This window comes from Phoca vitulina, unplaced genomic scaffold (assembly GCF_004348235.1).
Source record: "Phoca vitulina isolate PV1807 unplaced genomic scaffold, GSC_HSeal_1.0 scaffold49, whole genome shotgun sequence".
Classification (NCBI taxonomy): domain Eukaryota; kingdom Metazoa; phylum Chordata; class Mammalia; order Carnivora; family Phocidae; genus Phoca; species Phoca vitulina.
This window is the reverse complement of record NW_022589752.1, coordinates 4691331-4706472: the sequence shown is the minus strand read 5'-3', so window position 1 is coordinate 4706472 and position 15142 is coordinate 4691331. Positions and strand designations below refer to the sequence as shown.

The window sequence follows — 15142 nt, the reverse complement described above, 5'->3', positions numbered from 1 at the left end:
ATACATCCTCGAATCAAGATTCGGATAAATGTCCTGGTTAAACATCGGGGACCTAAAACCATTGCCAACCACCAGATGTGCATCCCTGCAATCCACGTAGCAAACGGTGGAGGGATTTGGAAGTAGTCAACTGCTGTGATTGCTTGAGAATCGCGGAAAAGGAAGCATTCTGCCTCAAGGTTGTTCTAGAAAATAGGGCTCTCTCAAATTCTTTATCTCAATCTTGTCTAAACTTGGAAATTACCTTTCATATACATTTTTTCTTTTCCCCCTTTTTTGGTCTATGCCAACAGCAGTCAAAGTTCATAGACTCTCAGAAGGAAAACCAGTTAATTTCTGCCTTGAAGATGCCACTTAAGGAAAAAAATGTTACTTCTCTGCCTACTCCAAAATGTACTATTTGAGCACCACCCTCTTTTATGTATACGAATTTCATATATGATAAGAATAAGTTTTAAAAGGCATTTCACTTTTCACAGTGATTACTGGTGGCTTGATGATAATTGTGGGTTGGTCGATGCAAGACCATCAAGATTTTTTTGAGTCATCCTTTCAATATTTTCCTTTTCTTTATTTGTTTGCCTTTTGATTCTGTAGGTATCCCTACAGTTTATACTCTTCACTTAGAGCCGAGAGTTTTATCTCATCCCATCTTATTTCCATTTCCCTTTCTCTTGGTTTATACCCTGAGACATTCAGGGGAAGGAAAATTATTTGCCAGATCCTTAGGCCTTTGCTTGAGGCAAAGCTCCATGAACATACACAAGCAAAGACCACTGTTCCGAAAGAAAAGTAGACAATTGTTCTTTTGAATCCTTGCTGCTTGTTGGGGGAATTTAGAAGTGAGAAACAACAGTCAGGCCGGAGAACATAAATTGGAGCAGTGTCAGGAGGATCCTTTGGTACAGCTGCTCGTGGTCAGTGGAAGGAATGAGCGTATGTGCAGTTTTATTGGAGCACAGTGAATGAGAAGTCAAGTCAGAGAGGGAGACAAACCATGAAAGACTCTGGACTCCAGGAAACAAACTGACGGTTACAGAGGGGAGGGGGTAACCGAGTGATGGGTATTAAGGGGGACACGTGTGGTGTTGAGCACTGGGTGTTACACACAACTAATGAATTGTTGAACACTACATCAAAAACTAATGATGTACTATATGCTGGCTAATTAAACATAATAAAAAAAAAGATTAGGGAATTTAAAAAAAAACAACAAAAAACTCAAGAAGACATAGAAGGGGAGTGCTCCCTTTTTGAAAATGATCATGTTTGTCACTAATGTGTTTTCATAATTACCTCAAACATCATTGGTTTTGTGGATTTTGAATAACGATTTTTTATTCCAACTGGATGAAGGAATGGGAAGTGTACTGGCAAACACATGCTTCTTGCCCAGATAAAACTTTCTTTTTCTTAAAATGAAGTTATAGCAAGCTCCCCACAAGCTCTTTTCACAAGCATCATGAAAGCAAAGCCGTAAAGTCCTTGGTTTGAGGGTAGGATTAGGATGCTAGTCACCACTTCCATGTTTTCATGTAATGCCTGTATCCTCACTTGCAGCTCATTTGTCGTAGAGCTCATTTGCATTTTGTAAAAGTTAGGGCCTATTGGTGTGAGAGTTGGTAGGGCTTCCTGTGTTCCAGAAGGACCTGATTTGGATGTTACCAGAGCTACCACAACTCACCGTGGTGCATCATTGGAAAACATTTTCTGAGAAAGGTTTTTTAAACTTTTTTTTAATTCAAAAATTTTTAAAATCTGTCATTTTGAAATGTGTCTGCAGTATCTGTGCTTTGTAAGGAAAGAGCCAGAGCAGTGCTGGTGCTATTCTTTCCTATCTTAGTACTTTTGCTGTCATGCTTGCAGTCTGGTTCTGACCAACTGGATATTACACCTGATTCTGCAGGTGTCGTGTGTGTTGACTTAAAGGCTTTTCTTGTGCCAGGAAACAATGTCATGAGAACCATCCATGGGGTGGGAGAGATGATGACCCAAATGGTACTCAGTAGAGGCTCTATCTTCCCCATGAGTGTGCCTGACGTTCAGCCCAGCATCCACCCCAGCAAGCAGGGGAGCCCCGTAGAGCATGAAGATGTGACCGTGATGGACACCAAACTGAAGATTATTGAGATTTTGCAGGTATGTTGCATAATGGAAGTGAAGTGACAAATACCTAATTGTGCATCTGTGTTTAACTTCTTACGCTCTTTGTTCCAAATCACTGTGGAAATATTCTGAAATGCTATTGATCTAATTTATTTCCTTTGAGTTAATGATACTATTTAACATATTAGTTACATGTGTTCATTTCCATTAAATGTATTTCTGGTGATATCTAACAATTGTGGAGTGCTTTGAGGTTGACAAAACCTCTTTCATATGCATTTTCTCATTTAGTATTGACCCTGATTTCATTTTACCTTTACTTCAGGATTTCAGAGCAGGCAAACTGAGATTGAATTCTAACTCTATTTCTATTTTTAATTGAATTGGACATGTAATTCTAGGTATCCAGATTTATCACTGTAGCAAGAAACTCAAATAAAATTTTATTTATTATTAACAAAAATGTTAATAATTGGTTTCAGTATTTCATATAAGTGACTATCTCTCTTTGTGTTGTTTCTAAGAGGCTAGGAATAATATATGTTTTTAAAATTGATATAGTCTAAAACCTAGCTCCATGAATTTAAAGGAGATAAATTATTATTTCATGCCCACTGGTTTAGTGAATAAATTCCCCATTACTGTAGCTGTGAATTCTTAGCATTTTTTTTTAAGTTTGGAAAGTAGTTTTATGATACTTTAATTATAGCCATTTATTCCAGATTTGGAGAATGAAGCCTGGAGTTTTCAAGGATCTATTAAGATTCTGGATACAGTTTACTAAGTCTTTCATCATAATTTAATGTAGACTGAGCTACCAGAAGTGGGTTAGTAGTCCTGGAAGGGTCTGTACATTTTTATTTAAAGTAATTAGATTTATAATCATAAAAGGTTTCACAGTTCCTCCAGAAATTCCAAAGGCTGAATCCTGAGAAATTTTGGCAGGCCTCCCACCCTGTGTTCATGACCCTGTAAAATCACTTGGTTCTCCTATTCTTCAACTGAGAACGGTAGTGATCAACTGTCGTGCGGACCGAAAGAGCCCGTAACTTACATCATCCTACTCATGGGACAACATCTAAGATATGTGACCTCAGTTTGGTCCACAGTTACAGAAGATCAGCATTTGAAAAACTATCTAACTGCTAAAAAAACCAGGAGATGGAGATATTGCTGTAGGGCAGATGAGGGCTGACCTCTCCATCCTGCCTCTTTTTTTTTTTTTTTTTTAAGATTTTTTATTTATCCATTTGAGAGAGAGAGAATGAGAGAGAGAGAGCATGAGAGGGGGAAGGGTCAGAGGGAGAAACAGACTCCCCGCTGAGCAAGGAGCCCAATGCGGGACTTGATCCTGGAACTCCAGGATCGTGACCTGAGCCGAAGGCAGACGCCCAACCAACTGAGCCACCCAGGCGCCCCATCTTTTGGGTTTTTAATGTATTTCTTGTTGAGCCTCTTTTCTCACTCCGATTTTTGTGTTGCATTGAATCAGGGTCTGATTCACAATGTGTTCCTATGTGCTGCTCTTGAATACGTTGCTTTCTTGGAACACCTCTTCAAGAGTTTCTTTGGGGGCGCCTGGGTGGCTCAGTCGGTTACGCATCTGCCTTCAGCTCAGGTCATGATCCCAGGATCCTGGGATCGAGTCCCGCATCAGGTTCCCTGCTCAGCGGGGAGTCTGCTTTCCCCTCTCTCTCTGCCTCTCCCCCTACTTGTGCTCTCTCCCTCTCACTTTGTCAAATAAATAAATAAAATCTTTAAAAAAAAAAGAATTTATTTGGAGCCACGTTCCTCATACAAGTCTCCTGCTTTCTGCCGGCTCTTCCTCTTTACAGGGTCTTCCTTCCTTTTTCCCATCATTTTATGTATCTCTCTTCTTATTTATCTCTCTCGTTCTCTCCCTCTGTTTTTTTTTTTTTAAAGATTTATTTATTTGAGAGAGAGGGAGAGAGAATGAGCGAGCAAGTGGGTGAAGAGGAGCAAAGGGAGAGGGTGAGAGAGAGAATCTCAAGCAGACTCCTCACTGAGCTCAGAGCCTAACCTGGGGCTCGATCTCACAACCCCGAGGTCATGACCGAAGCTGACACCAAGAGTCAGATGCTTAACCTGCTGAGCCACCCAGGTGTCCCCCTCTCCCTCTGTCTGTCTTTGGTCCTCTCTCAACTGTCTTTCTCTGTCTTTGTTTTTATTCTTCCCTCTGCCCCTTTCCTACCTTCCATTTATATTTTACAATTAAATATATTATACGTTGAAAGTTTTAATTTTGGTTATATGTATAAAATACAGTTCTATGAGCACTAATCTTCAACTGAAAGTTAATAAGTGTTTCCCTAATTAGTGTCTTATTAATTTGTTCTTTACATAGGTTTTTTTTTTTTTTTAAACCTTTCCTTTCAAGTCCCTGCCATCTAGTTTCTGTTGATAGTTATGTTGTTCTTGGTGTAATGAATTGTAGTTTTAACCACTTTGCTAAAAAAATAAAAGTATGTTTTTAATGCTTTTTGTAGTTTATCCTGAGTGTTCGACTAGATTATAGGATCTCGTATCTGCTGTCAATATATAAGAAGGAATTTGGAGAGAACAATGAAAACACGGAAACATCCACCAGCGGCTCTCCAGATACCTTACTACCGTCAGGTATCTCCTTTGTGCCCATATTTGCTCTGTAGCTTTCGTATTTTCAGACCCAGTAGTATTTCCATGAGACAAAAATGTGGAAATAATACCCGCCAATGACATGAAGAAACTCAGACAGGGCATTAGATGACTTGCCTACGATGGCTGGGAGGATATTCGCAGTTACTTGGTGCTCAGTCCTCAGAATGCAGTTTATTTTGCAATCTTCACAGCTCGATGAGGTAGAGGTGCTGTTTATTGTGCCGTTTTACAGATAAGAAAACCAAGGTCAGACGGGTTAAGTTACTCGCTAAACATCACGAAAGTAGTAGAGCAGGGATTTCCTCGGAGGTCTCTCCAACTTCAGAGCCTGAATATTGTAAGCATCATGCTGTTTTGGTGAAAGTCCAAGGGAACTTACTTGCTTGATCAAAGAGCAGCGTGAAATGTAGCTGTGGGGCAAAAAGTTGTTTTGTAGGAAGCTGTTGCCCAACTCAAGAATGAAGACATGGTATTTCCCAAAGGTCTAAATGGGGGTATTAGTGTGTGTGTGTGTGTGTGTGTGTGTGTGTGTGTGTGTGTGTGTGTTTGCATGGTTATGAATTGGTACTATATGTCAATTTTTCACATTTAAAAAATGTGAGAATGAAGCCAGTCTATTTCTGTGTAGGAGCATAATGAAGAAAGAGCATAAAAATTATTGTGAAAATTTTGTGGCTATCGAAAGTACCTTATGAAACCTAAGAAATATTAAATTTCAATTTTTCTGGATAGATCCTACCAGTAACAGCAGGTTAGAAACTATGTCATATTAAAGATTTAGCCAGGTCACAGAATTCTTTTTCTGAGGATAAGATTTGTACACAGATATGAAATTTTCTTCTAATCACAACCACCGTGAAAATAACAGGTATCCTCCTCTCTTTCACCCATCATTCAATATGACAGGAATGATTCAGTGATTGTGTGTAGTTAAAATGGATGGTAGACCAATGTCCTGATCTCCAACTCATTAGTACCATCCAAAAGGCAGCATGCCTCTGTAGACGGAATTAAGCTTTCCTAAGGGAGAGGTCACTTCTGGTATATTTGCAACCATGTTGTTTTTATGCTTCCCAGAAGTATAGAACCCCAAAGGGCTATTTCCAGGAATGATATGGCAGAACCAGAAAATCTTGCTAGTGGTTGTATTGACAATATAATAAAAATTATTGGCTCTTCGAAGCCAGACTTCTGGAAATAGAAGCTCTGTCAGTGAAGTATGGTTACTGAAGTAACCCTCAGAAAACCAGTTCTCTCTGATTTACCTCATCTTTCATTGGTTGAATCTGGAAGAGAGAGCTTTCTGGGGAGGATTCTTTTTCCTTTTTTATAACTTGCTCTGTTTTCTTTTTAAACTTTGGAGATAAGAAATAAATAATGTACTTATTTAAATGTGTTATTTTAACTAAGATATCTTCAAAATATTAGTGGTAAGGATGGGTGAGGAATCATGACTGGTTCACATTAAAAAAAGAAGTTAATGTCCCATAAGAAGAAGGGATGGAATTTTAGAAGGAAGTGTGGGTAAAAGGGTCATGTTGTTTGGAAGTACCATATAGTAACAAGGTTCATTATTGCTATATTTTGATTCTTTAAAAAACATGTTTAAAAAACATCCTTCCATGTCATCACCCCATTAAATTATATGTTTTTACATATATATATGTGTGTGTGTGTGTGTGTGTGCCCGGAGTTGATGTATATAGATACATGTTTATACAGGTGAAGCAACTTTGTAAATGGTGCTTTCTGGTCTTCTAAATATATCTTTGACTATAGCAATATATATTTAAAATATGGACTTTGTTTAAAATATTGATCTCTAAGTGGACTTAGATCGTGACTTTTTAAACTGTTACATTTGGTGGCATAAAGAAATTAATACAAATATTTTTATGTATGCTAATATTGGTATCAATACTGTGGCTCCTAACTAGGATACGATAACGAATGGATTTTGCCATTGGTCTTTGCAGCTATTGTTCCTGATATAGATGAAATTGCAGCCCAGGCAGAAACTATGTTTGCTGGAAGGTATAGTAACATTTATGTATCTTTATCTTGTGGATAAGATTTTGCTTAGAATTCTATTGATACTTTGTTATTGTTTACAGCCCTATATTTATTTAATTTTAGATCCTTCATTGTTGCCAACATAATTTCTACCAGAAACAAAGCTGCTAATTTACTGTAGAAGAGAAAGCATAGCTTTTCTTTTTTTTTTTTTTTTAAAGATTTTTATTTCATTTATTTATTTATTTGAGAGAGAGAGAGAATGAGAGAGAGCACCTTCTTTAGGTAGGTCAGGGGAAAAAGACAAGAGAGATGAGATCAGCATATTGAACTTCTCCCTGAATTCTTTGCTTTTCTTTCTTCAAATAAGGACAGCACACGGATGCCCTTTAAGTCCCTTGGTATAAATAGCACTGCGTCTTGCAAAACATTGCTTTCTTGCATCTGAGAATTTTGAGGCAAGAAAGTGACTTCTTTCAATGTTATCATTAACTTCATTTGTGAGAAATAAAGCTATTTTCTGCCAGTTGGAAATATCCCTGATTAAAGAAAACAAAATGCCTCTGGTGTGACTACCCTCCTTTGTTTTTAGGAACCCTGACATTTATTGTTTTAAAGTTGTTTCTTTCTTTTTCAAAAATGAAATAGCAGTAAAAAAGAAAAGCAAAAAAAAAAGCCCTAAAATGTCTAAGCTATAAATTATTGAGTTTCTTGCGTTCATTTCTATTACAAATTTGCCATGAGAACCTAAACAAATTTCACACTAAGCCCTTTGTTGCATTTTGGTTAGAAAGACAAACAAGAATGAAGAAGGGGACCAAAAAGGATTTTTTTTAATCTCTAGTGAACATTTGGTTTAGCTTTGTTTTTATATTGTTTTGACAGCTTTTGTTGTTGTTATTGTTGTGTTTTCCTATTTAAGTACTTCACTATTCCTGGGAAGAGACAATAAATCAGTGTATGATTTTTCACCTTAGAACAAACTGAGGGTTACAGAAGGGGGGGTGGGAGATGGGGTAACCGGGTGATGGGTATTAAGGAGGGCATGTGTTGTGATGAGCACTGGATGTTATGCGCAATTAATGAATCATGGAACACTACATCAAAAACTAATGATGTACTATATGTTGGCTAATTGAACATAATAATAATATGAATAATAAGAATAAAATAAAAGCTTACTAAACTTCAAAAAAAAAAAAAAAAAAAGGATCTCTTATCCAGTGCAGTCTTACCCAGGGTCTGAATATACCAAGCACAGAGAGCAACTCTGGTGATGACTGTGTGTGCATGTGTGCGCGTGCACGTGCACGTGCCCTTGTCCTTCCTGGCCGCTCACCACCTGTTGTGGAGAGGTCTCTAGGGCGCTGGGGAAAGTTAGTTGTTGCTGTACACCCATCCTATTATCTCTTTTCAATACTAGAGTTGAAATTTTTTTGGATCAATTTTTGGATTGTAGCTTTTGTCTATGTCTAGGTGAGCAACTCATCCTGCTTTGCCTGGTACTTTCCCAGTGCAAGTCCTGAAAAGTCCTCCATCCTGGGAACCCCCTCAGCCTTGGACAAACGGGGATGGTTGGTCATCCCTGCTTTCGTGGACAAACACATGCTTCTTTCTTTTTTTTTTTTTTTCTTTTTTTGTGCTTTGTTTCTTCATCAGTTACATGAAGGGAAAAAAGTAAAATGATCTTCCTTTTTACTTTCCAATTTTGGGGGGAAAAGTCATATAACTGAGAATGTATACACAATTCTAACCACTTATGAGTAAATTTTTGGTAAATATAAGTTATTTTAGAATGATTTTTGGTTTTATAGAAAGGAGAAAAATCCAGTTCAACTTGATGATGAAGGAGGCAGGACCTTTTTACGGGTCCTCATTCATCTGATCATGCACGACTACCCTCCTTTGCTCTCGGGAGCCCTGCAACTACTGTTCAAGCACTTCAGCCAGAGAGCGGAAGTTTTACAGGCATTTAAACAGGTAAGATTGAGGAGCCCTCACTGCTGCCATAGCAGAAGCTCCAAAAATATTGTTTATAACATCTGACCTGACTTCATGGTTGCAGAGTTAATCAGACTGTGTGGCTTCTCCTAGAGACACTTTCTATCTTTTTTTTAAGGTTTTATTTATTTGCGAGAGAGACAATGACAGACAGAGAGCATGAGAGGGAGGAGGGTCAGAGGGAGAAGCAGACTCCCTGCTGAGCAGGGAGCCTGATGTGGGACTCGATCCCAGGACTCCAGGATCATGACCTGAGCCGAAGGCAGTCGCTTAACCAACTGAGCCACCCAGGCGCCCGAGACACTTTCTATCTTTAAAGACAGATGTGGCCTTGTCTTAAGCCAAGACATGATCTATTTTAGAAAGAGTTCCCCACGAATGATTTTCAGTTAATATCTTTAATGTAAATGACAGGCACGAAGACTTAGGAAGGCACTGGGGGAAAATACCATATTAGGAATTTTGTTGTCACTGCTATTATTTTGAACCCAGATTTTACTGATAAATTTGGATAGGACAAGCAGTAGCGCTGAAATAAATATTTTGTGATTGAAAAAAATGTATAAATACAAAAGAAAGTAACTGTTTTGGATCTGATCTTTCTCTTTGTCATCTGAATGACATCGGTTTTGAGACTACTAATGAGTAATACCTAAGGGCTTACATGTGTGTTTCACTAATATTTATTGTATTTAATAAAACATTGATTTTCATTAAGAAGTTTTATAAGAATATATTGAAATATGAAATAATTACAAGAGTAATTATAGAAATAGATATAATTATGCATAATTTGTATATGTCATGTAATACATATAAATTATAATAAAATAAAGGTTTATAACATGAGGTTTTGACCATATCAGAATTTTCTTCCACTTATTTCTGTATTTCTACCTCTTTTCAAATAGATAGAGTCTCGGGAAAAATTAACTTTAACAGTGAAATTAGAGTTAAGGTATCTTTTATTTTAAATTACTCTTTAGCACTTTGCTAGGGCTCACTTTTTAAAAATATATAATTCTTTATAACATATGAATATATTAGGTAGTGTTCACAGATACTTCCTGGTAAGTTTTCATGGCCAATATATATCTAAAATATCCATAAATATTCTAGAAATATTAAACTTCAACTGAAACACATTTGTTAAAAGACTTGGGATTTTTGACATCAATGAAATAGGAATGAAGGAATTTCCATAAGTAAATTGAGGGTTCAAATTCTTCTGTTTCCAGGTGCAATTGCTGGTGTCCAATCAAGATGTAGATAACTACAAGCAAATCAAGGCAGATCTAGATCAGCTTCGACTAACTGTAGAAAAATCTGAGTTGTGGGTTGAGAAGAGCAGCAACTATGAGAATGGAGAAATGGGTGAAAGTCAAGTAAAAGGTGGTGAAGAGCCAATTGAGGTTCGTTTTCAAGATATATTTTGAAATAATCCAAACAATGTCTTTTAATCATATGTCCTATAGCCAAAATTATCCATAAAGAAAAATTTTGTTCTGAGTAACAGAGCATACAATTTTCATTTGCCAAATCAATTAACTCCATAAACCTGTATTTTGGTTAATTTTTGTGGGTCTTGTGGGTCCTAAGCATAGACCTGTAAAGAGGTGGAAGGTCGTTGTTACCCTTCACTATGGCTATTTATTGCCAACCTGTAAATCATTTCTTTCTTCACTGCTTACCCTTATATAATACATAAAAATAGTTACATGGAACAGTATGCTTTAAGTGCCAGCATGAAAATACCAAAAATCTGTATTTACTCTAAAGAGTGGTAAGATGGTGATCCTAAGTCTTCCGTTGTATAGGTTTTAGTTTTTGGTGGGTTAAGTAGTTGTTGTTTTCACATTTCACTAAATACTAAATAACCATTTAAAGTTTTTAAAGCCATGTTTTAGTGGTAATACTTGGCAAACCAATGCCAACATCCTAATTGATGAGATATTGTTTCTTAAATTCCTGTCTTGTGTTTTATTTAGTTGTTTTATAATCTGCGGGAATGTAGACTATTTAGAGAGGTTTACCTACCCTAGCTTTTCTGTTTGATGGAATACCCAAAATATTGTGTAGTGAAAGGTGAAGACAGAGTAGGAGATAATTTCAGTCCTCAAAATGTGGAAGAGTCCTGAAGGCAATTTCATCTGGTGGGTTACTCCTTCTTCCTTGTCTCAGGACTACTTACCACTAATCTGCACAAAATGTTAGACTTAAATTTTTAGCAACTTTTTTCCATGATTTTATAATGGAAGTTATTAGAATGTAGAATTCCTACTCCATATAAATTTGTTTCATGACCAGCTCTTTTGTTGTTGATATAGAGTTCTTCCACAGCATATTTAAGAAATAAGAGGACAGTTAACATTTATGTAGTACTTGCTGTACGTCGTCTTATAGCAGACATTTTCATACATGTTATCTCTTTTTAAATGTTACAACAAACTTTGGAGAGAGTTAGAAAGACCCAACTGAGATTTTAACCCAGGTCTTTCGGAGGATAAGTTCCAGGCTCTTTAATTGTACAATTGCACTTTCTGATATAATATTTAAAGATGTTAAGACATGTGTTATGCTTTCAGAAGGCTGGAATACCTCTTTTGCAGATACATACTGTGCCTGTGCACATCTTCTAGAGAATAAACATAATGTTGCTTCCCCTTTTAGAACATTGCATTTTTAAAAATAAAGAACAGCTCTAAACCATAGGAAAATACTCTTTGTAAAAGTTTGCAAAAAATCATATAAGAGTATAGGTGAGATGTTCCATGAAGGATGTTAGTCACTCGTCTGCAGTTTAAATTCCTAATTCTCTGAGCGAAGTGGAGAAAGAGCCTTCATCAGTGTGTGTGTGTGTGTATATATATATATAGATATCTATAGATATCTATCTATCTATCTATATATATCCATGGTATCCCCTAAAGCAGTTTAATAAGCAATTTGTATTGATGTAAGAAAGAAGATGAATAAGTTATCTGATTGGGGATACCTTAGAAACAAAACAGCATTCCACGTGGGTTATAAATCTATTTTTCTAGATACTTGAGATGAATGTAAGTCATTGAAGTGGGAATTTGTTTATTATTTGTTGAGTACAGGATTTATCAGTTCAGAAAATGGTCAGGATTTTAGGTGCTTGAAGCAGGAAGTGATTTAATACAAGGAATTGCATTTTGGGAAAGTCTCGAGGAGTACAGCTTGGAGGCTGCCACCGGACTGTTGATTTCAATGTCAGACAATCATAGCTACGATTCCGATTCTAGAAGCTGCTTCAGCTGCTGCAAGCACTGCGGCTTCACCACCACTCACTCACACCTGAAAAGCGCAGGGCTAGATAACAGAACACTCAGGTCTCTCAGGAATTTTCTTCTCAGCCCTTACAGCCACAGAACGATGGCCTTCAATGGGTAGGGTATTAAGAGCATGGGTTTTGATGTCACATACCTTAGAATTTGCCGCTAAGTATATGTGTGACTTTGGGCAACTTATTTTAATTCCCTGTTTTGTTTTTTTTTTTAATATTCATTCAGTGGACATAATAATGGTATTTCGCTCATGAGAACACTAGATCAGATGAGCAAACTGTGCACATGGCATGTCAGTTAATACAACTTCAGTGCGAAAATAGAAACAAGAAGGTGATATGTTATTTACCAACAAGTCAAGAAGTAAGGCTCCAGCTTTAATTAATTCATTTTCTCAGTGTGGTCACTATGGACCAATAGACGTAATTTTGGGACTGATCTTTTCATGGTTGCATCATGGAAGCAACATCCTGGACATCACATCTCTGCACAACAACACCAAAAAGAGTATCTATGCCTTTTTACGCATTTCTGAGTCTCCTGTGTAGGAGCAAGGAAACCTTTTCCAGACGTCCCTTAGTAGATTCTATCTCATGTCTCCTTGTCCATAGCAGGGCCACATGTTTACCTCTAAACCAGTGGATTATAAGATTAATTTAGCCTAAGTAAAGGATGACCCTCAAGCTCTATGATACCCTCCCCTGAATTACATGGGGAAAGGGTAGATAGTAGAACAAAATTGAAATCTGCTATCAAGGCAGAACAAAGAAAGGCTGTTGGTTAGCAACTGACAGTGTCTGCCAGAGTCAGGAGTCAGTGACTGTTTGTTATCATTTTTATTGGTTTTTATGCACCACATATTGCACTGTTTCCTATGACGGGTATGGAATTATGAAATCTTAGAGTTAAAATATGCTCGCAGGGGTATCAAGTCCAATTCCCGTCTGATGCTTATTTTCTCTCTAAATAGCTCACGTGAGTGAGATGTTTCTTAAAACAAAACAAACTTCTGTGATGGCAAATTCAGCAACTCTTGAGGTAGCACATTCTATTGAAATGAACACATAGCTTAAGAAATAGAATATTACTAGTAAGAAGTCCCTGCGGTCCCTCCCTGTATGCAGGAAGAGACCGTTATCGTGAGTTTATGTTAATTTCCTTGCTTTTCTTAATGGTTTTTGCCACACCTATTTGTATCTCTAAAACATGAAAAACATGAAAAATATTCCATTTAGTCTGTTTTGGATATATTTTGGCCCTCCTTCCTTGCTGATGTGTAGCTGCAACTCATTCATTTTTTCTAATATATATTAGAGAAAGCGCATTACACTTTATGCACATGTTTATCTAGTTAACTGTTGGTGGACATTTTCATTCTTTACAGTGCTAGTGTTTTTAAAGAAACTTTGCTACCAAAAGCAATGCTGCTTTAAAAACTTTTGTATGCCACCTGATGCACATGTTTAAGAGACTCTTCAGATTAAAGACTTAAATGTGAGACCTGAATATATAAAAATCTTAGAGGAAAACACAGTAATTTCTTTGACATCACTGTAGCAACATTAAAAGCTTTTACACAGCAAAGGAGCCCATCAACAAACAAAAAGGCAACCTACTGAATGGGAGAAGATATTTGCAAATGATATATCTGATAAGAGGTTAATATCCAAAATATATAAAGAACTTACACAACTTAGCACCAAAAAACCAAATAATCTAATTAAAAAATGGACAGAGGACCTAAATAGGCATTTTTCCAGAGAAGACATACAGATGACCTAACATGATAAGATGCTCAACATCACTCATCATCAGGAAAATGCAAATCAAAACCACAATGAGATACCACCTTACACATGTCAGAATAGCTATAAAAAGACAGGAAATAACAAGTGTTGGCAAGGATGTGAAGAAACCTTGTGCACTGTTGGTGGCATTGTGAATTGGTAGAGCCACTGTGGAAAATAGTATGGAGTTTCCTTAAGAAATGAGAAATAAAAATACCATATGATCCAATCATTACACTCGTGGCTATTTACCCTAAGAAAATGAAAACACTTCAGAAAGATATATGCTCCCCTATGTTTATTGTAGTATTATTTACAATAGCCACGATGTGGAAGCAACTTAAGTGTCCACTGATAGATGAATAGATAAGGAAGATGTAGTGTATATGCACATGCACACTGAAATATTATGCACCCATAAAAAAGAATGAGATTGTGCCATTTGCAACAGCATGGATGGACGTAGAGGGTATCATGCCAAGTTAATTAAGTCAGACTGAGAAAGATAAATACCATATGATTTCACTCATCTGTGCAATCTAAAAAAAAAAAAAAAACCCAATGAATAAACAAACAAAAAGCAGAATCAGACCTATGAATAGAATAAACTAATGGTTGCCAGAGGATAGGGTAGTGAGGGATAGGCAAATTGGATGAAGAGGAATAGGAGATACAGGTTTCCAGTTATGGAGTAAGTCACAGGAATAAAAAGCACAGTACAGGGAGTATAGTCAATGATAATGTAACAGTGTGGTGTGACAGATGGTAGCTGCACTTGGTACCATAATGGATAGAGAAGTAGAATCTCTATGTTGTATACTTGAAACTAATGTAACATTGTGTGTCAACTATCCTCAAATAAAAAAAATTAAAAAAAAAAGAGATTCTTCAGGATATATATTTAGGTGTAAAACATCTAGAATATTTACTTTTACCAAATAATGCTAGTTGTTTTCTGAAGACCATGTGACACTCCTTCTAGCATTATATGAGAGTTCCGTAGCCCCATATCCTCACGACGGCTGACTTTCTCACTTTTTCATTTTTGATAATTGGGTGAATTGACATATTCTCTGTTGTGATTTTGCGGGATTACTCATGAGTTCGAGCATATTTTCATTGGCTTATTGGCCATTTCACTTCCTTTTCCATTTTAGATTAAACTAAATCTTGTATGGGCAAGTTAATTAGGTCCTACCAATTCATGTATACCTACTACCAAGGTTAAAAATATTTTTGACTTCAAGTCATGCTGATGCTATAGTT

General features: G+C 36.8%; 1 protein-coding gene across 6 annotated transcripts in view; it reads left to right on the top strand.

Moving 5' to 3' along the window:
• The window catches only part of ITPR2 (inositol 1,4,5-trisphosphate receptor type 2), a 493497-nt gene that overhangs the window by 183072 nt on the left and 295283 nt on the right, over positions 1 to 15142 (top strand). For all 6 annotated transcript variants that reach the window (XM_032432655.1, XM_032432656.1, XM_032432658.1 and 3 more), the window contains 5 exons: positions 1946 to 2139; positions 4614 to 4743; positions 6741 to 6798; positions 8592 to 8757; positions 10017 to 10190. In XM_032432655.1, the coding sequence (XP_032288546.1) occupies positions 1946 to 2139; positions 4614 to 4743; positions 6741 to 6798; positions 8592 to 8757; positions 10017 to 10190 (722 nt within the window). The remainder of the gene's footprint in view (positions 1 to 1945; positions 2140 to 4613; positions 4744 to 6740; positions 6799 to 8591; positions 8758 to 10016; positions 10191 to 15142) is intronic.